Source organism: Macrobrachium rosenbergii, chromosome 44 (assembly GCF_040412425.1).
Source record: "Macrobrachium rosenbergii isolate ZJJX-2024 chromosome 44, ASM4041242v1, whole genome shotgun sequence".
NCBI classification, from domain to species: Eukaryota; Metazoa; Arthropoda; class Malacostraca; order Decapoda; family Palaemonidae; genus Macrobrachium; species Macrobrachium rosenbergii.
This window is the reverse complement of record NC_089784.1, coordinates 29,483,986-29,505,331: the sequence shown is the minus strand read 5'-3', so window position 1 is coordinate 29,505,331 and position 21,346 is coordinate 29,483,986. Positions and strand designations below refer to the sequence as shown.

General features: G+C 36.8%; 2 protein-coding genes across 8 annotated transcripts in view; both read left to right on the top strand.

The window, feature by feature from the left end:
* LOC136829475 (transcription factor IIIA-like) overlaps window positions 1-21,346 on the top strand; it is a 72,745-nt gene that overhangs the window by 7,466 nt on the left and 43,933 nt on the right. The gene's annotated exons all lie outside the window — the stretch shown is intronic.
* LOC136829474 (uncharacterized) overlaps window positions 1-21,346 on the top strand; it is a 32,674-nt gene that overhangs the window by 6,044 nt on the left and 5,284 nt on the right. The window contains exons 2-6 of one of the 4 annotated variants that reach the window (XM_067088191.1): window positions 3,334-3,403; window positions 9,772-10,862; window positions 12,053-12,229; window positions 16,623-16,805; window positions 19,383-19,649. In XM_067088191.1, the coding sequence (XP_066944292.1) occupies window positions 9,870-10,862; window positions 12,053-12,229; window positions 16,623-16,805; window positions 19,383-19,649 (1,620 nt within the window). In that variant the 5' untranslated portion in view covers window positions 3,334-3,403; window positions 9,772-9,869. The remainder of the gene's footprint in view (window positions 1-3,333; window positions 3,404-9,771; window positions 10,863-12,052; window positions 12,230-16,622; window positions 16,806-19,382; window positions 19,650-21,346) is intronic. The other 3 variants (XM_067088190.1, XM_067088193.1, XM_067088192.1) reach the window with 3 other exon arrangements.

Here is a 21,346-nt window from a genome sequence, read left to right as displayed (position 1 = left end):
AGCTATCCAACCCCATAGGGCTGCTGTAGTAATTCTTCCGCTCTTGCGTGATGCTTGGATGTTTTCAGGGTAATAGCTGAAAGTGATAAAACGTTTGTAAAAGATGGTGGAAACTGTAATTAAGATGATGAAGAAAATTGTTAAAGATGGTGAAAATTATAATTGAGATGATGATGAAGAAAATGAGCATAGATCCTAGGCATATGCAAAAGTATTCATATAAGAGTTTACATTTAACATCTGTGTGTGAAGTATAGATGGATCATTATCAAAGGAAAGGCATACTAGAATTAAAAAAAAAAGTATGTGTAAAATATGCAGTGAATGTGATAGCTCTACACAGTATATACAGTACAATGAATTAAAGCCTTGATTCATATAATAAACCTATACTGATACAAGTATCCAGTTCATATGATAGGTCTATATTGTAGTTATATAAAGATCAGATCATTATAATAGACCTATAATGACATTGTGTCATTTTTGTAATGGGCCTATAAAAAGTATAAATGTCTATAGTCTGTTTTTTTCCATCTGTCCACCCGCCTGTGGTGCTCGCGCGTGGTAACACTGCATCCCGGGCTTTAAATAGTTATGCTATGTGTAAGTTTTAGGTAAATAAAAGGTTATCTGGGTGTACATTTGCAACTGAAAAGTGTTTTAATAATTTACTGCATGCGAATTACACCGTTAATATTCGAAATAGGATATTGTTATTATTGTTGAATGTAAGCTGCCTTTTCGGGGTGGCGAATGGAACAGCCAGACGCAGTGGCGGGAAAATTGCTTCTCTCGCAGTTCACTACAGCAAGATGTCAATTTTATTGGATCACACCTACTCTGCTACTAAGCTACGTGTTACTTCATTAGACGTAAGTATATCGGTAGCCTATATACTTTTAATTTTTATAAAGTGCGTTTTAGCCAGATACGATATGAAGTAACACGTAGCTTAGTAGCAGAGTAGGTGTGATCCAGTAAAATTGACATCTTGCTGTAGTGAACTGCGAGAGAAGCAATTTTCGCCACTGCGTCTTTCTTTTCCATTTGCCACCCCGGAAAGGCAGCTTACATTCAACAATAATAACAATATCCTATTTCGAATATTAACGGTGTAATTCGCATACGGTAAAACTTACACATAGTGTAACTATTTAAAGCCCGGGACGCAGTGTTACCATGCGCGAGCACCACAGGCGGGTGGACAGATGGGAAAAAACAGACTATAATCTATATAATAGCCATATAATAACATAAATTCCCAATTCTCATGATAGTTATTATCAGCCTTTATTCTTATGAACAGAACATAATGAAATGAAGCAATATGATTGTTATGACAGACTTACAATTAAAAAAAAAAAAAGGCTAAAATTCATCTTGAGTGATAAAAAAAAAGGCTAAAATTCATTTTGAGTGATGCCTTTTTTTCTTGGACTGTTAGTCCTACCCTTTTAAATTCTACTGTACATAGTTTTTTATTCAGCTTTTACCCACATAACCCTTTCTTTACATAATTTAATTAGAGCTTACAGTGTCTTTCTGGGACATCACCAGGGAAGACCCATCTTGTTAACACACACCACTGATTTATGCTAAATGGTTGGTTTTCCCACTCACACGATGATTGGCGTCACGAACAGTGTCACTCAGATATGGAGGAAATTTTTTTTTTTTTTTTTTTTTTTTTTTTTTTTTTTTTTTTTTTTTATTAAAACGAATCTTTCTAGATATCGACATTAATTAAATTATTTGTCTTGAACATAAATATTTAAATGTAATAGTAAAAGTCAATGCTCACAGTTATTGAAGTTTCAAGGATCAACGTGCTTCGTACTTCAGTTCTCCAATTTTACTGAACGATAGGTTTGGGTTTCAAAATGTCATTAAATTTCATTAATTCATAATATTTTTTGCCAGTTTTATTTTTTATATAGTGTGTATGCGTATTAATTTTATTCTGATTGTGAAGTTTGGTTTCTACGTGATTTTAATAAGAAAAAAAATCTGTTGGTGAACGAAATTCACTGAAAAGTGAGCCAGCACTCTCCAGAGTGGCTGTACAAAACCCACAAGTCCCATGGAAAGGCATTAAGAGCTAAATATGCTTGAAAGTAAATCTTGATAGCAAGTGCTTTGGTTAACAAAATATTCAATACCCCATAGGGAGGTAGTGCTGTTAGTGCACCTCGTATGGTGCACTGTAGCCATTACCTAAGGTTCTTTGCAGCATCCCTTCATCCCCTAGTTGAACCCCTTTCATTCCTTTTACTGTACCTCTTTTCATCTTCTCATTCTTGTATCTTACTTTTCACCCTCTCTGTTACAGCTTTAAAATATTTAGTTTCCCTTTGAGCACTGAGTGACCTGATAGGTCCCAGCACTTGGCTTTTGACCTAAATTTTATATTCCATTCCATTCCTTTCCGTAATACAGTAGTCAATTGAGTTGTATTGATTTAACAGAGTCAGAGTCTGCTATGTTGTAAGCCACTTAAAGTGGACAGCTGTAATAAAAAAAGGGTACTGTAAAGAAATGTACACATGTAATGCAGTTTCTAAGTGAGAATTAGAAACATTTTGTAAACATATGTTATACAGTTATCAAAATTGGAGTTTTCAACTTCTTGCAGTTTTTGTTCTTATCTTAACATTTAAGTGCATAGTTTTTATATTGGTTTTGACATGGCAAAATAAATCTTGATGGTATATTACACTGTATTGGACTTATTTTCTTGAGCTGTATTTTGAAATGAAAGATTATAGAGTTGTTATTGATATTGATAACTACTATACAGTATAAGTAGTTTTCAGTACCTTGACAAAATTTGACAGGGAGACTTATTGTTTACAATACTGTGCCTTTTTTTTTTTTTTTATAAAAGTAGTGAAAGAATTTCATGAAAATAAATTATGGATTCTTGAGCTTTTAAATGAGAAGAAGAAACGTTTATGACAAACATAAAACCTCTTATGGTAGTCACAAATAGACTTGAACCTGACTGCCTAACCCCTTGTAATTTCTTGTGCTTAAATGGCAAAATGTTTATTTAAGATTACAATGGACAGGGAAGATTTCTACAGTGCATTGTACTCTCATCATTCACTGTCAGTTTTGCTTCAAGGAAAGTACACTCAGAAGCTTATTATATATAAAACTACTTGGGTTTGGATTTGTAACGGATTATATGCAAATAGATCATTTGATATGCTTTGTTCTAATTTCTGTGATTATGTAAGTTATGTTTTCAATATATTTTGTGGTTATATTTTGCCAAGGCACAAGGTTGTTCAATTTTGTGTTGGATTTTTCCTTCAATTTCATGTAAAGATGACATCAGAAGTCCCAAAGGTTTCGTTGGAGGAATGTTTTACCCCACAAAACTATCCTAATCTTGATGGTAAGCAGATAATATTAATTTTCATTTCGTACATTTGAAGAAAGAAGGTTGTGTGTAAACTTTTTCAATATGTACACTAGTTTCTACCAATTTCTCGTAATTTAAAAGACTATTTACATTTTGTTTCTGCAAATTCCATGCAGTAATAGATGCGTAAGTAGTTGACAGCTTGAATTTACAGTAACTGTGTTAAGTAGGACCTATATATTGAATATGCTTGTTACCACAACATTTGGAGGGCTATCCTGTGCAGTTGCAGATCTACTTGGATTCTTGAACTTTCGTAGTCTTTTCTATTGCACACTTATGCTTGTCTACAGGAAATAAAGCCCCAGTTACTCAAATAAAATTGGAGTTTAGGGGTTGCAGATTACAGGAAAATTTTCATATGTCAGGCTAGAGTAATTAATTACGGGACTAAAATAAAATATACCTTGTTTGCTTCACTTTTCATCCTGACAAATTTTTATATTTGAGCTGTAAAAATAAATAAACAAAAATTTGTCTTTAATTGTGTGATTATGTTGTTTTACCAGAGATTTATTTCAGTACTGTAATCACTGAATGCATACTCGAATGACCATGCATTTGCTACTTGCCAAGTTTCCTCAGGTTTTTAGGAGTGAGTGCCCCCTTATTCTCATCTTCCTCATCCCCACATTACATACAGAGCATAGCTCTCTGGGGGCAGCTGTCTTGATGAATTAAATGTAGCCTTGATTTTACTTTAACCAGATGTGATAACAAGAAGTATGACCCTACTACTAGATTCCGGTCCAAGTCGTGGTCTCTTGTTAGTACAAAGGTCTTTATTTTGTATTATACAGGCAGTCCCCGGGTTACACAGGTCCGACTTAAGACGCTCTGAGGTTACAACGCTTTTCAAATATATTCATCAGAAATTATTTCCCGGTTTACGACGCATGTTCTGGGGTTACGACACTTACAACACCGATCCGATGAAAGAAATATGGCTACAAAACGGCAGAACAAAAATTTGGAGGTTTTTTGATGAAAAGCTCAATAGAAATGTAGTTTACATCATTTTCAATACACCGAAAACATTAAAAGTAAGGTTTTCTTGCAATTTTTGACGATTATTCGACTTACATCGATTTTTATATATCTTACCAAATAATACATAGCTATAGCTTCTACTTTATGCGGGAGCTCAAAATTCAAAATTTGTGGTAGTGCTCGTGTTTGTTTTGGGTGTAGGTATACTGCCCCACCACTATTGGGGAAGAATAGGTACAACATAGCTAAAGAGCTCAATTCGTTTCGGCCAGCTAATGCCTGAACACCAGTTATTAGCAGCTCTTGATTTGTTTTTGCCAGATGGTCAGAGATCATCTTTGGTGAAGTACTCTGCTTTTGGTAGCTCAGCTATTTAGCTTAGCTAGAATTCTGGATTATCTTTGATTGTGACTTGCCTAATTGGACTTTTGACCCCGTCGCAACGTTCTTCGCTTCTTTTTGCCCCCCTGGACAGAAATAGTCTGTTCGCGCAGGACACCCTGGAACAGATTTCAGTAGAGCTACAGAAGAAATCGACTCGGCCTCCTGACTCAATCCACCAAAAGGACAAAGTTCCCCGCACAAGCCACTGTTTCTACCACAGCTGCTAGAATGTCGCCTTTGCAGCAACAGCCCTTTCAAAGTTCTAGAGGTCGTTTTCAGTCCGGACCTAGAGCCAACCTCCAAACTTCCAGACCAACCAGGAAACCCATTAACAGGCCAGCACCTCGTAAGTAAGTCGTCCGTCCTCTGTGTTCCAGTGGGAGCAAGACTCCCATTTCTGGACAGAATGGAAAAAGAAGAATGTAGAGCCTTGGGTGTTGAAGGTATTGAAAGAGGGCTACACAATCCCTTTCAGGGAGAAACCTCCCTAGTAACCTCTCCCATCAGCTTAATAGCCTACTTGGTAGGCTCAGAGGTTTTCGGCCCTATCTTGGGAAGTGTCAGCCCTACTAGAAAAGAAAGCTCTGGAAGTAGTCGAGGATGTAAACATGGAGGGGTTTTACAGCCTCCTCTTCGTGGTTCCAAAGTCATCGGGAGGATGGAGACCTGTCCTGGACGTCAGTGCCCTTGAACCTCTTCGTTCAAGCAACGAAATTCAAAATGGAGACGAGTCATTCAGTATTGTTGGCCATCCGTCAGGGAGACTGGATGGTTACGATCGACATGCAAGATGCTTACTTTCACATTCCAGTTCACCCAGATTCCAGGAAGTACCTGAGATTCGTTTTCCAGGACAGTCTTCCAATTTCGGGTAGTTTGCTTCAGACTCTCCATGGCCCCTCAAGTTTTTACTCGGGTACTCATTCCCCGAGCAAAATGGCTACATCTCATGGGAATAAACATCTCTATGTACCTGGACGATTGGCTCCTATGCTTCCCCTCAAGATATCAGTGCACAGAGGACCTGCAGAAAACTCTTAGTCTTACTTAAGATTTAGATCTTTTAATAAACTTCAAGAAGTCACAGCTAGTCCCGACTCAGTCTGTTCTATATTTGGGGATAGTGATAGACTCTCAGAGTTTTCGGGCTTTTCCATCCCAACAAAGGTTCCTAAGTTGTCAAAGAGAAGTCCAAGACTAAGTAACTCGCCCCTCCTGCTCAGCCAGCGCATGGATGAGTCTTCTGGGAACCCTCTCTTCCATAGAGAAGTTTGTTCCATTAGATAGGCTACACACAAGGGTACTGCAATTTTTCCTCAAGGACAATTGGCAAAGGAAGTCATTCCCGGATTCATTCGTTTTCAACATCACTCCTCAGACAAAAGAGGACCCTCAGTGGTGGCTGGCAAAAGACAGATTCACAACAGGAAAGTCTCTGGTTCCAACGAAGCCCGACCTGACATTATGCTCAGATGCTTCGGATCTGGGTTGGGGAGCCCTTTACAACAATATGGAGGCTTCAGGAACTTGGTCTCCTATTGAAAGAAACCTTCACATCAACGTAAAGGAATTAAAAGTGATTCATCTTGCACTTCAGCATTTTGCAACACAAACCTTCAACAAGACAGTAGCGGTCCATTCGGACAGCATGACCGCCCTGGTTTATTTCAAGAATCAAGGAGGGACTCATTCTTTTACACTTTACGAAGCGACACAAAATTTTCTTCTGTGTGCAAGGAGCAACGAGACCCAGTTAGTGACCTGCTACATTCAGGGGAGGATGAACATCCTTGCGGACGAATTGAGTCGTGGCAAACAGGCTCTACTGACGGAATGGACACTCAGTCCACAGGTGTGCACTGACCTTTGGAAGCTGTGGGGAAAGCCATTGATAGACCTGTTCACTACGTCAAGGAACCATCGTCTTCTGTTGTATTGCTCCCTGGCTCCAGATCTGCAAGCATGGGTGATGGATGCCATGCTGCAGGACTGGTCGAACCTCAACCTATACTCCTTCCCTCCCTTCAGCATGGTGAGGGAAGTGTTGGAAAAGTTCAACACACACAACAATGCGCCAGTGACCTTAGTCGCTCCCTTTTGGCCTCACAAGGAGTGGTTCCCTGATCTGTTAAGCCTGTTGACAGACTCCCCAAGGCTACTTCCGCAAAAGAGAAATCTTCTCAAACAGCTGCACTTTCTCTGATTCCATCAAGGGTTATCCTCTCTCGATCTGACAGGCTTCAGACTGTCAGGGAGCTTGTCAGAGCGGGAAAGGATTTTCAAGGAAGGCTGCAGAGGCTATTGCTCAGTGTAGGCGACAATCTTCTTCTGCAGTCAACCAAGCCAAGTGGGCAATTTTTCGGAGGTGTGCCGGGAGCAAAATATCTCCTCTTTCTCAAACGTCTGTAGTCCAAGTCGCAGATTTTCTATTACATCTTAGAACTGTGAAAGGGCTCTCAGCACCCACCATCAAGGGTTACAGAGCAACGTTGAGCTCATTATTTAAACATAGAGGAGTAGATCTGTCTTCAAACCAAGACATCAGCGATTTAATAAAACATTTTAATACTAGTAAGCAAGCAAAACCCTCGGGAATCGCTTGGAACTTGGACATGGTCCTTAAATGGCTGTCAGGATCCCTGTTCGAACCTTTGCATTCATCGTCACTTCGGAACCTGACGCAGAAGACCTTATTTTTAATGGTACTGGCTACAGCCAAGAGATCCAGTGAGCTTCATGCCATCGATAAAAGGGTAGGTTTCTCACAAGGCAATGCTGTATACTCACTTATTTTGGATATTTTGGCTAAGAATGAAGACCCGACTAACCCTTGGCCTCGCTCCTTTTCAATCAAGAGCCTGTCTGAAGCACTCGGTCCATCCAATCAGGAGAAAGTCCTCTTTCCTGTAAGAGCCTTGAGAGTATACCTTGAAAGAACCAAAAACCTTAGAGGTTTGGCCTCGAATCTTTGGTGTTCTGTGAAAGACACCCCCCCCCCAGCCATCCTTTGTCCAAGAATGCATTATCATTCTTTTTAAGATCCGTGATTTCGGAAGCATATTCGGGAGTTCAAGATGGTTTACTGCCCTTATGTAAAAAGTAAAGGCTCATGAAATAAGAGCCGTGGTGACATCTTTGGCTTTCAAACGCAATCTGTCTCTCTCTTCAATTTTGCAAACTACATTTTGGAGGTGCAAGTCAGTGTTTGCAATGTTTTACTTACGAGATATTGAAAAAGTGTACGAAAAATGCAGTACTTTAGGTCTGTTCTTTGCAGCTGCCATGGTATTGGGGGATGAAGGATAAGAGGAATGCCTTCCTTTTCCTTTAACCACTCTCCTTGAATAAGGATAGTTGCACTTATCGGGAAGTCTGGTGAACACTAAGTCTTGAGTGTCACCAATCTGTATTTTATGGTTTTGGCTAAAATTTCGTGGTGGTGTAGGTTGATTTTATCTGAACTTTGTCACATATTATTTATGTGACCCTTTTGGATTGTAAGCTTTGGCAACCTGCGATTAACCTCCTACGTTGCAAAGCACCCACTCAAGTAGAGATGACCCTTGTCTCTACCACCACGCCGCTGCAGGTCGAGAGGAGCTACGACCAGAGGCAGTACCCGTCTGCTGTTGCTCCCTCATGAGGTAAGGTTACAACAAGCATTTCAAGATGCTAGCTAACTTAGTATTCCAAATTCTTCTCCATATCAGAGTTTTTTTGAGGTAGTATATGTCCATTCATCCCACCTCCAATCAATGTGGGATTCAGCTATGTAATTATTTGGTAAGTTGCTGTACTTATATAAAAATGACATTTTTACAGTAAAATACAGTTTTTATGTATACTTAACAAATAATTACACGATCAGAGCCCACCCTCCTCCCCTCTCATGGACATAGAGCATAAACGAATTGAGCTCTTTAGCTACGTTGTACCTATTCTTCCCTGATAGTGGACGGGGCAGTATACCTACGCCCAAAACAAAAGAGCATTACTGCGAATTTCGAATTTTGAGCTGCCGCATAAAGTAGAAGCTACAGCTATGTAATTATTTGGTAAGTATATATACAGTAAAACTTTATTTAAAAATGTCATTTCCGGCTTACGACGCGGCGTAGGAACAGAACCCCCGTCGTAAACCGGGACTGCCTGTAGTTACATACACTCAGAAGGTTGAAGTCTTCACTGTCTGTGTTTACTCCTATTTACAACAAGAACTCTTTCCACTTAAATAGCTTCACAGGAATTCACTCTTCATTTGGTAAAAAGTGCTCGCCTCCCAACCTTTCATTTCTTGTAAGTCGAAACAAGACAGGGAATGACTTGAACTACCTGTAAGGGCACTGATTGTTTCCAGATGTATACCACAGGCCAGGTGGTCTTTTCAGTGCATTTAAAAAGGTGCAGCAGACTTGAGAGTAAGCAGTTGTTTAGTGTTTTAATACAGTATTAAGAAAATAATCTTTAAATTTTGTGTTTAGGAAGATTATGCTCTAACTTTTTCTCTTTTGGGTTAAGAATTTTTCCACTAAGATTTAAGTTTAGTAGGATAGTGTTTTCAATTCTTTATTAACAAGAAATTACTTATAGTTACTTATAGAAACCTATTTTCCCAGTAGGGGGCTAGTGCTGCCAGTGCACCTCATTTAGTGCACTGTAGGCATTACCTAAGCTTCTCTGCAGCACCCCCTTCAGCCCCTAGTTGCAGCCCCTTTCATTCCTTTTACTGCACCTCTGTTCATGTTTTCTTTCTTTCATCTTTCTTTCCACTCATAACAATTATCTCATAGCGCGACTGAGAGGTTTTCCTCATGTTACACCTTAAAAACCCCCTTACACTCAATGTTCTCTTTAGCACTGAGTGACCTCACAGATGCCAGTGCTTGGCTTTTGGCTTAAATTTTATGTTCCATTCCTTCCATTAATATATTTTACATTACACTCAGTTGCCACTTTTTCTTTTTCAGTGTTAGAAGAAGATATTGAAGAGATGTAAATATAGGACAGCTAGAAACTTGGGCAATCAGAAGATTGGTTATGAAGATGCAACGGTTTCTTAGAGAATATGGATTCTAAAGACAAATTCTTGAAGGGGCCAAGGAAGATAAAAAGCCCTGTGGCAGAAATTGAAATTGAAGATGATGAAGCAGCTTCAGGTCACCAGAAGGATGGAGAGCTAGGGTGTCTTGAAAAAAAGGGTAGGAAAAGGAGATTTATCAGAAATTATGAAACTGATGAAGTGAAAAGGAAGATAAGAGAAGTAATAGAAGAGGAATTGATTAAAGATGAGAGTTCAGTTCATTATGGAGATGAACCAGTTACAAGAGATAAGGAAGATGTTGAAGAGAAAACAGTCGGGAGTCATGGTGAAATTTGTAGCGATGATAAAGAACCAAGAGAATCCTTGTTAATAGAAGAAATGACTGTGAGTAACAACACACAGGGCTTTAAAAGGAGAAGGAGAGAGAGCAAATATAAATCCCCATTGAATGATGATTTTGTTTATGAATGGAAAAAGCACAGGATGACAAGGAACCGGAAGAAGCAAGAGGAAGTGGAGCATACAAATGAGGGAGGTAGAGGATCATTGGTGAAGGTCAAGAATGAGCGCAAGGGGAAGTTGGCTGTGAAAGCACAGGTAACTAAAAAAGTAAAATCTGAAACAACTAGTGAAAATAAAAATGGAAGGAATTCCAGAGCTGATGTTTCTAGAACTAGGAAACTTGTCAGGAAAGATGACTGTGACCAATCCCAACCTAATTCTAGTAAAGTTACACCTAAGAGAGGTTCAAATAGAAAGCAAAATAAAGTTGAGGTGATTCTCAAATGTGAAGACAATGAATTACAAGTGAACACCGGTATTGAAGGAAAACTAAATATCCAGGACCCATCACACCCGGAGCCAGTTGCAGAGGCCAGGACTTTGAAATGTGAAGATTTTAAAGATATAGAAACTGAAGAATCAATGGAAGAGGGAATAATATCATATGTAATTGTACCAAATGCAACTCAGCGTGGCAAAATGAGACTCGTTAGTAGTGATGGCTTTACCTATAATGTAAGTAATTTGTCTAATTCATAGTCCAGTACACTATAGCAGTAGCATGTTGTCACTGAGGTTGAATCTGATATTCAGTTTTATTCAGACTTCAATGTATCAGAATTTATGCTTTTTTCTCAATTACATAACATACTAGAATGCAGTATGGTTATACAGTACTGTAGAATATGCTAATACAGATTACAGTCCAGTGTCCTTTACTGGTGCCATTGTCTCTGGTAGAACAGGTAGACCATTAGTTGAATTGCCACTTGACATATATTGTCACAGATTCAAGATGATTAAGACATACTTCTCAGGAGAAGCTTGACTCATCAGCCAAAACATGTTAATGTAGATTCTCCATTTTTCTTTATTATAATTAATCTTCAATCTTTCTTTAAGGTATTTAGTAATGTGTATTTTTAATTTTTTAGATTTTGTCAGTACATGTAGTATGAGTCCTTTTGGAGGTCTTCATTTTGTTGGAAAACAGGTTAATGCATCTGGGAGTTGTGAATATGTGTGGATGTAGCTCTAAAGTTAAAAAATGCATGATAGGTGATTTGTTAGAGGAGAGGAAGCTGTATGTTTTGACTGCAAGTGAGACAGAGGGAAAGGCTTAGTGAGTGTAAGAATGGTTAAGGACAAAGGATAATTGTTTCTTTGTATATATTTGTATAATTGTGTTACAGACATGACATAGCAGGGGATGCCAGTGTCAGCATTCCTTGTGAGGCCAACTTTAAATGGTATTACTGGTTCTGAGTAGTGTTCACTCTGCTCTCAGCTATATTACTTTTTGCCCCGCGCCCCATATTTATTTCCATGAAAGTACTGTACAGATGCAACTGTAATAACATCAATAATTAAGACTGCTTTCTCATCCTGTTGTTAATGCAATACAGTACAACATATATTTAATGCAAGCCCTAAGCTCAGGGTTCAAATAGTTAGATTAGTATTTCATGTCATTCACCTCAAATGTATAATTCTCTTTGACAGTCAGTAATCCCTGTATCTTTTAACATGCCTTTCTTGGAGAGGCTGGTTCCAATAGTAGTTTATCACAGACACAAAAGTGCTACTAGAAATTCATAGAAGTTTTGTCTGTTTGCTGTTTGGAGTAAAAGATTAATTGAGAATTTGAATTATATGATGTAAGGCTGACGTACAGCATTGTGTAATATTTAATTTCTTCTTTGCAGGTAAAATATAGTTACATGAATAGGAGAAGTTGGATTTGTTCTCATCGACCAAAATTTGGGAAGGCTTGTGGAGTTGTTGTCAGGCAGTCAATAGATCAAGACTTTTTTGTAAGGAGGGGAGTGCATTATCATCCTCCTGATTCAACAGCATTGGCAAGTTCCTATATAGTTTCAGAGGTAGGCAGTGTTTATTTTACCAAAATGTTTCAAAACTGTGTCACCCCTTACAGTGTTGTGATTTGTATAGGTAGTGTATGTATATGTTTGATATCTTTGCATCAGTCTTGTCTGACTGTACTTATAAGAGTGCTAAAAGTAATTTTAAAGCTAATACATTGGACAGACAACTTAACTTACCTAAATGCAGAAAGATGATGAGATTGGATTTTTTTGCCATTTATTAACAAAACCTTTGGGGTCACTTGTGTTTGGGTTTATGATTTTTTTAAATTTTGGAATTGAATCTTGCTCCCCAGTGGTGTTGATGGGGAGCATACCATAATAAGGCATTACTACTGTAGCAAAATCATATACAAATACTGCACTCACACTAAGTAGGATAAATATGTAAGTCATACCCTGAAATTACGCGAGGTCAGGTTCCAGAACTCCTCGCGTAAGGTGAATTTTCGCCTAAGTTTGGTATGGTCTCTAAAAATGCTAATAAATGCTTACTTGTAAAGTTTAAACACTAAATATGGCCCTAATCATGCTCCCAAATGATAAAGTTAACTTTTAAATGAAATTAAAGTTACTGTAATTTCATTTGAAAGTTTGCTTAATACATTACCCTTAAAAAAAGAAATAATGGTTGACATAAAAATAGAGAGTTGGAAGAGAATTTCTGTCTCTCTCCCCTTCTGACCGATCTATTTTAAGAAGTCTTCTCAACCTCTTTTTAATAACTTCATTCTATGTCTCTTTCTCTTTGTTCTGAAATGCTTTTTCGTGAACAAACAGTGTATTTTATTTTGATTAATACAACTCTTAATTATTATGTCTCTATGTTTTAGAATGTATTTACCACACTAGCACATTTACACTTTGTAGACGGTACAGGTAAAATTAGATAAATTTAAAATATCTACTGTACAGGTAAAGATATACAGAGAACTAATAAGTTTGTAAAAATGTGTGAGTGCTAACTATGAGAGAGAGAGAGAGAGAGAGAGAGTTGTCCTTACTTAAGTGAGTGAAATTATTTATCAAGAGAGAGAGAGAGACAGAGAAGCCTTACTTAAGAGAGTGAAATTATTTATCAAGATTAGAGAGACAGAGAAGAGAGAGAGAGAGAGAGAGAGATTGTCCTTACTTGAAATATCAAGTTAAATTATTTATGAATTAACAGAGACAAAATAACGTGAGAGAGAGAGAGAGAGAGAGAAGTTATTCTTACGATAGATATCAAAAGATGGAAGTTCAGTATTAAACTAATTTTAAGTTAAATTAAGCTACTGTAATTTCATTGAAAAGGTAGCTTAATACATTACCCTTAAAAAAAGAAATAAATGGTTAACATAAGAATATAGGAGAGTGTGAACATTAGCATCCTATTTCTCTCTCCCCCCATTCCACCAATCTATTTTTAGGAGTCTTCTCAACCTCAATTTTAAAAATTTCTTTATTCTGTCTCTTTCTCTTTGTTCTGAAATGTTCTATGTCTCTATGTTTTAGAACGGCGCATTTACAGTTTGTAGACAGTACAGGTAAAATTAGATCAATTTAAAATTATCTACTGTACAGTTAAAGACATACAGAGAAACAGTAATATGTAGATTGCGCTAACTACGAGAGAGAGAGAGAGAGAGAGAGAGAGAGAGAGAGAGAGAGAGAGATAACAGTTGTCCTTATTTAAGAGAGTGAAATTTTTTATGAATTATTACGGACACACACACAGAGAGAGAGAGATTTTTGCCTAAAAAACCTTTGACCTGCTAATCAGCAACACTCCCCTTTCTTGTCATGTTCAAGTGACATGTCTGACAGCTTTGTCTTCAAGCTTCTTCTCAAAAGATGAGGGAAAGATATTTGTTTGTTTAAAATATGTATCACATACGAATTTTGTAATAACAGTTATATTATTATTATTATTATTATTATTATTATTATTATTTGAAAATTAGTACTTCATATATTAGGTAAATTTATTTATCATACAAAACAAATAAACATACACATGTACCATAAAAATTATCTCATCTCAGTAAAAGAGAAAGAGATATAGAGAAATTATTATTTTTATTAATTAATGTTATTGAATTTACACACTGGAGCTTGAAAACTTAATAATTACATAAAAAATTAAACACAAACTTTTGCAGGGTTTCTCAGCATTCGCAAATGTTCTCATGTCTCTGAAGAACTCGTGTATAACATTTAGTTAGGTTCCAATGAAAAGTTCGTGTGTCTGTGAATTCACGCAACTCGAATTGTGCAAGTTCGGGGTATTACTGTACAGGCAGTCGCCGGTTATCGGTGGGGGTTCCATTCCCGATGGCGTGAAGACAACTGAAAATTGGCGATGTAGCGCCGAAATCCCTGTTGGTGCTGATAACTGGAGATTGGCACCACTGTTAAGTGGGTATCGGCACCAATAACCGGAGATTGGTGCCGATGAGTGGAGATCGGCTCATATCGGCACGGAAAATCCATTTATTGTTGATCAGTTACTACTACTGTATTGGTATTGTAAGAGTGAGAGCCACAGCCTGGGATTGTGCCTTTTAATTCGTCATAATTGGTTTGGTAATGGTTCTGGTATTCTCCATGCTGGTTAGTATTGGTTATAACTTTAGTTGTTGCTGCATTTTGCTAGCATCAAAAATTTTCAGTTAATTGTATTTTGACATTTTTACCTTTTTTTTTTTTTCTCTCCCTAACATTTAACATAATACAGTGCATCACTGACTTAAGGCAGATTTGATCTTATACTCTTTTTCAGCGTCATTAACAGCATTTTACAGTGCCTTACCTTGATGTTGCATCAAGTTGTGGCGCCGTAAGCACCGTTGGTGGAGCTAACGGCAAGAATAGACATGAAGTTAACGGCACTATAACTTGCTGCAACATCAAGTTCCAGCACCAAACATAAAGTTACAGCACCGACAAAGGTGAAACACCAATGTACGGTGGAAGTCAACTTATGGCGTGGCGCTGGAACGGGTTCTCTGCTTAAAAATGACACCAAAACTAACTTGATATCTTGAAAAATGAATGTACAGCAAGCAGTAGAAATAAAAAAGCCTCCAGTGCTAATAATTGATCAGTTTGATTTGCTACAGATGAGTTTTGAAATCCTCCAGAATTTAAAATGGATACAAAAAGAGTAGATGAAAGAACAGGACCCTGAAGAACACCAGTGGTAATGGGACTGGAACAGATGTTGCTTGTGCAACATAAGACATAAACAGTTGATTAAGGAAAACTAGAATGTTTTTGGAGAGGATTAGAGCCATTAATTGAGTAGAAGTTTTGTCAGATGAGTTTTATGTCAGATGATGTCAAATAACAGAAGATATTATGATCACTGATTTAAATTTCATCTTGCCAGCTGAAGATACTTAAAACACTGACAATAAAATTGATTGAGCACTTGGTTCAAGTCACAAGATACTATGAATATTATTAAATAAGAAAAGTTATATTTATGAAAATGAGCTGTTGCTTCTGTACTTGGTAGCATTAAATTTATGCAGCAGGTGCTTTTAACTTGCTTAGTGCTGGGATTTGTGTTGAAACACCCTCTGTACAGACAACTGTTTTCATTTTTAATATTAGCAAGGACAATTCCTTTCAATCAGTTTAAGTAAACTGTTGTTAGTTGTGCATGATAAATGCAAAATTCTTGGTTTGGTTAAACTGAAATTGCTTTTTATTTCTATGAAAGCTTTTGTTTTTCTTGTGAATTAACAGTTGTTTCAAAGCGTATTGATGAATATTTTGAGAACTTTTCCTCCAGGTCAGTTTGAATTACATTAGTTATTTGGAAGTGGTTTTCGTACTAAAACTGCAAAAGATATTGTGCTGAGAAGGTTGTTTATAGTACTTTACCTTAATTGTAATTTCTTTTCATTTATGAAAAAAATGTATGTAATATTTGGTATTACAGTAAACCCCCCGTATTTGTGTTCTCACAATTTGCGGACTCACGTATGCGTGGATTTCTCTGTGGAACGTATCTACCCATTATTCGCGGAAAATTCGCCCATTCGCGGTATTTTTCACTGAGAAATATTCACTAATTACTGTATTTTCATATCATTTTCATGACTAAATGCACTTTTTGTGATAAAACTATTAAAATACTCAGGTATAAGCACTTTTAGAGGGTTTTTCTTGTGTTTAAACTATCAAAATAGGCAGTTCTAAGTGTTTTTAGAGGGGTTTTAAGTATTCATGGATTTTAGCTATTGCGGGGGGGGGGGTGCGGTACGCATCCCCCACGAATATGGGGGGTTTACTGTTTACTTTGAAGCAGATGTGAAATAAATATTTGGTTTGCACTGTTAAACTTGTTTCTTTTTTCAGTTTAGGTTTGTATAGTAACCATGTACTATTGCTTTTATTGCAGATAAAGAAAAAGTCAAAGACAGATTTTTTAAACAAACCAAAGGAAATAATTGAAAATATTCTTCAGGAAAGTAATGAACTGAATATACATGGACGTACTTTTAATGTAGATTACCTAATCCGGACCTTCAATAGAGTTCGCCATAGTATAAAGGAAGTCAATCCTATACTTGGTGCAGTTAAGGTAAATCAGACTTTTTTTTTAATTGTGAAGTGATTATTAAATCCTAACAATATAGGTCAGATTGAGTATTTTACTGTAGTACTACACTTTTCTTAAAAAAAAAAAAATCTAAGGGAGCATTAAATATTGAGAGAGAAGGTCTTGAAATGCATCATAATCATATCTGTACTTAGGTCTTATCTGTTTGTCCAAATGTGTAATAAGTTCTCTCCACTCTCTTCTGCATTGTACACTTTATGCCCAAGTTCCCATGTGGTCCAAGAATTCAGCTTCATCAATGTATCATCTCTATGACTTTGGACTTCTAATTCGCCTGTAACCTGCTACATCCTTATCCAGCATTTTGAGCAACTGCTCCTGTCCACTTTTCATCACAGACAATGCCAGATAACTTACAGTCAACCAGTCTAATCACTCGTTCATACCCTCTCCACCTTCAGGATCTTAGCAGTTTCCTTCTTTTAAATACAATTTTGCCAAGGTTCAAATAAAATCCCTTTGAAATTCCCTCCATTGTCTGTAAATTTTCAGGTTTCCACTTAGTACAGAAGGACAGTGGTCCCTCGACTTACAACAACTGACTTGACTCACTCTGTACACCAAGACTGTTCACAGCTATTAAAAAAAAAAGCCTGAAAATGGTTTTGCAAAAAATGTATGATAATCAAAATATAATAAAAACATTACAAATACATATACAGTATATGATAGAAAACTGTTTTCAGTGTTAATTGGTTGGCAGTATTAACTGTTGTTGAACTACCAAAGTAAGTCTGAATTGGGCGACTCCCATCTCTTTACACAGTTGACTTATTTTCATTTCTTCCAGATGTGAATACCCTTTTCCTTTGATCTTGATGTGTTATAATCCTTTGTGGTATTAACTGCAGTTTAAATTTAACACCTCTTTTGTAAAAGATAAGTTACCATATAGGCAAAGATATTTGAGCAAAAATGCCATCAGATATAAATATTGACCATCTCCAGTTAACTCTCACCCGTAAGGAATAATAATTTTAGCCATGTAAGTAAATTCATTATTTAAGGCTTTGCTTTTTCACAATATTTACTTTCACCATCTGGGGAGACATCCAGTGCTCCTTGTGTATTTCTAGAGGGTCAGTTAATTAAATGGGTTATCCCAGAGCTAATGACCCATAACTATACAGACAATAGAGCTCTGTTCAACTTCTGTGAGCCATTCAACATTTAGGTCCATTCCTTATAGTTCTAATATACCCACATTCACGTGTAAGTGTGGACCTGCTAACTTCTGTACAGTGAACCATTTTGTACAACTTCCATTTTTTCTTCTTCCAAGTTCTGCTGGGTTCCAGCTGTACTCTTTGTTAGTTCTCCCTCAATACATTCCACTAATTCTTCAATATCTTCCACTTCAACATCAAAATTAAGGCTTTTTTGCAAGTTCCACATTTTTTTATTTTTGACATCAACATGTTTGTCTTTGTTAGACCCTTCAAAATTACTCACAAAACTTTTTAGGCATTTTTTCCATATGTGGCACATTGCATACACGTTTCTGTCACCCCCTCCATAGTTCATTCCCCATTCTTTATGCACAGTTGGACAGATAGAAGTACTTTTACCCTTTGTTAGGTGGACTTGAAAGTTTATTATGAAAAATAAATTTACAGCAGTCCAGTTATTGATTTTGGTAGAGCAGAGAACAATTGTTTCCCTTGTGTGCATAAGGTGCAGCTGCAGTGGCTTTATTGGCGTCGTAAAATTTTTTGTCCCATCATGGTCCAACTGACTTGGGAACTTCAGAATTTTGTAGTAAAACTGTTGTATGAAAGATAAGTAAGGTGATACTGACAGTAAATTTTAGTCCTCATCAAATGCAGTTATAAATAAGGAAGTCAAAACTACTGTTGGGTTGTGGCATTTCTAAGATAAAACAGACACTTTTTAGTATACTGTAGTACTTGTGTCTGGGGGACCTGAACAAATTTCTGACCTGAGTAATTGATGTATTTTAAGTCCTTTCATGTCAGTATTTTTTGCAAACTCAGTTTAATGTAGAAAGAGTTAATGGTATGTTGCGAATCATTTTGAAGCCGCCCTTCACTTTGATCTTAGTACTTTTATCACTAATTGTATATAGTGGACCCCTGCCTATTCGCGGTTCTGGATTCATGGCTTCACCTATTCGCGGATTTTTCTGTGGAATGTATATACACTTTATTCACGGAAAATTTGCCTATTCGCAGTATTTTTCATAGAGAAATATTCGCTAATTACTGTACTGTATTTTTTATAATTTTCGTGGCTAAATGCATTTTTTGTGATAAAACTTTAAAATACTTGGGTATAAGCATTTTTAGAGTTTTTTTTTTTGGTGTTTGAACTATCAAAATAGGCACTTATAAGTGTTTTTAGAGGGGTGTCAAGTATTCGCGGATTTTAGCTATTCACAGGGATTTGTGGTATGCATCACCCGCAAATACGGGGGGTCAACTGTATTCATGTGAAATTATTGCTTTCGTTATTGAAAATTTATTGTCTGAAATTTGCTACTGTTAATTTTTATCACTAATTTGGTGTTTGTCTTTTCAGATTAAAAAGGTTCCCCAAGATTTCCTGCAAGGAGATATTGTATTTAAAAATGATCGGACATTGATCTTTTCAACCAAAAAACAGCTCCAGCTTTTGTCTAGAACTGACCGCTGGTATATTGATATTACCCAAAAATTTGCCAGTTTTCCATTTACGCATTTGATGTCTATCAGTTCTTACGTAAGGGTACAAGATTCAGATGATGTTGTGCTGGAACCCCTCGTTTTTTTTATAATGTCAAGTATATCGAGGATAAATTTGAGAAAGGTAAGCCACAATTTTAGATATTTTGCAGATAATTTTCTTTGTTTGCTTCCTATAGTCTTGCTAAATACAGTAAAGCCCCTGTATTCGCGTTCTCACGATTTGCGGACTCACCTATTCGCAGATTTCTCTGCGAAACATACACATTAGTCACGGAAAATTCGCCCATTCACGGTATTTTTCACTGAGAAATATTCACTAATTACTGTATTTTCATATTTTCATGACTAAATGCACTTTTTGTAATAAAACTATATTAAAATACTCGGGTATAAGCATTTTTAGAGATGTTTTATGTGTGTGAACTATCAAAAGAGGCAGTTCTAAGTGTTTTTAGAGGGGTTTTAAGCGTTCGTGGACATTAGCTATTCACAGGTGTGTGGTGTGTTATGCATCCCCCGCAAATACAGGGGGTTTACTGTACAGTCACCACCGTACTTACGAACATTCATAGTTACAAGCAGACAGGGTCACAAGTTCAGATTTTGCTCTGAGTGCGTATTCTTATGGTAAGAATATTTCCATAGAACAGAAGAATACAGGGGAGAATTAATGTTGATGTCACTTCACACCATGCAGCAGCAATATTCTTGTTGTATCCCTGCCGAAGGTGCCATAGGTCACACCAGGATCTTTCACTTCCTTCAATGCTTGCTTATATGTACAGCAAGTGTAATATTTCTCTAAATTTGCTATTATGTTTTGATCCGTCAACGGAGTTGTGTTAGGGAGTGAATAAACAATTTTCGCATCCAGATGGAAATCATCTAAAAGTAATGGGTGCCAACGAGAATTATCCAACATTAAGAGAATCTTGAAAGGAATCCCATTCTTGCTCTAGTACAGCTTGACTTTGGGAACAAAAGTGATATTAAAACCAGTCTTCGAATACAACGAGACCCAGGCACGTTTTTTGAAGCACTGAAACCATCCATGACTTGCACAAAATGTTTTGTCTGCAGCCCTTTTGCCAGCCTTAGCCTTCAAGTCATTGAAAAGGCCTTTAGCCATTTCTTGAATCAGCATAAGGCTAAGCAGTACAGACCTTTGTCTCTGGTGTTCCATTCAGATACCCAGAAGTTTTTCCATTTCTTCTACCACCCTCCCCCTTCTCTTGCTAATAACTGTTGACTGCATTGGCACAGCACTTTTTATGTGTTCCATTATTCACTCTTTGTTCACAAAGGTTGTGCCAGTAATTGAGCGATTCATAGTACAGTATGTCCCCCATAATGCTTATAACTGGCTACTTTAATAGTTCAAACACTAAAGACCCCCATCTAAAATTGCTTATAACTGCATATTTTAATAGTTCAAACACCAAATATCCCTTAAACTATCATCCTAAAACCCCTTAATATAATTTCAAAGTCATCTTACAACATTACCCTTAAAAATATATGGCTTACTGCTATGTGTGAAAACTAAACTCAAGTCCCCCCTACATTCAAGCACACCCATTTTCTTTCATGCTGTCCTGTTTTCTTTTTTCAGATAGGGGAAACGTTGGGAATTCACAAGTAGAGTGAAATACTGTACAGAATTTAAATATTTAAATATACATTAAAAAAAAAGGCCAAATTATATGTGCAATCAACAGTGATAAAATATTCTCTTGTGCATGCACATGTTACAATGGTTTACTAATTTTCAAATATTAATATTATTGTAAACAAAAATATTGATAAAATGTTAATTCA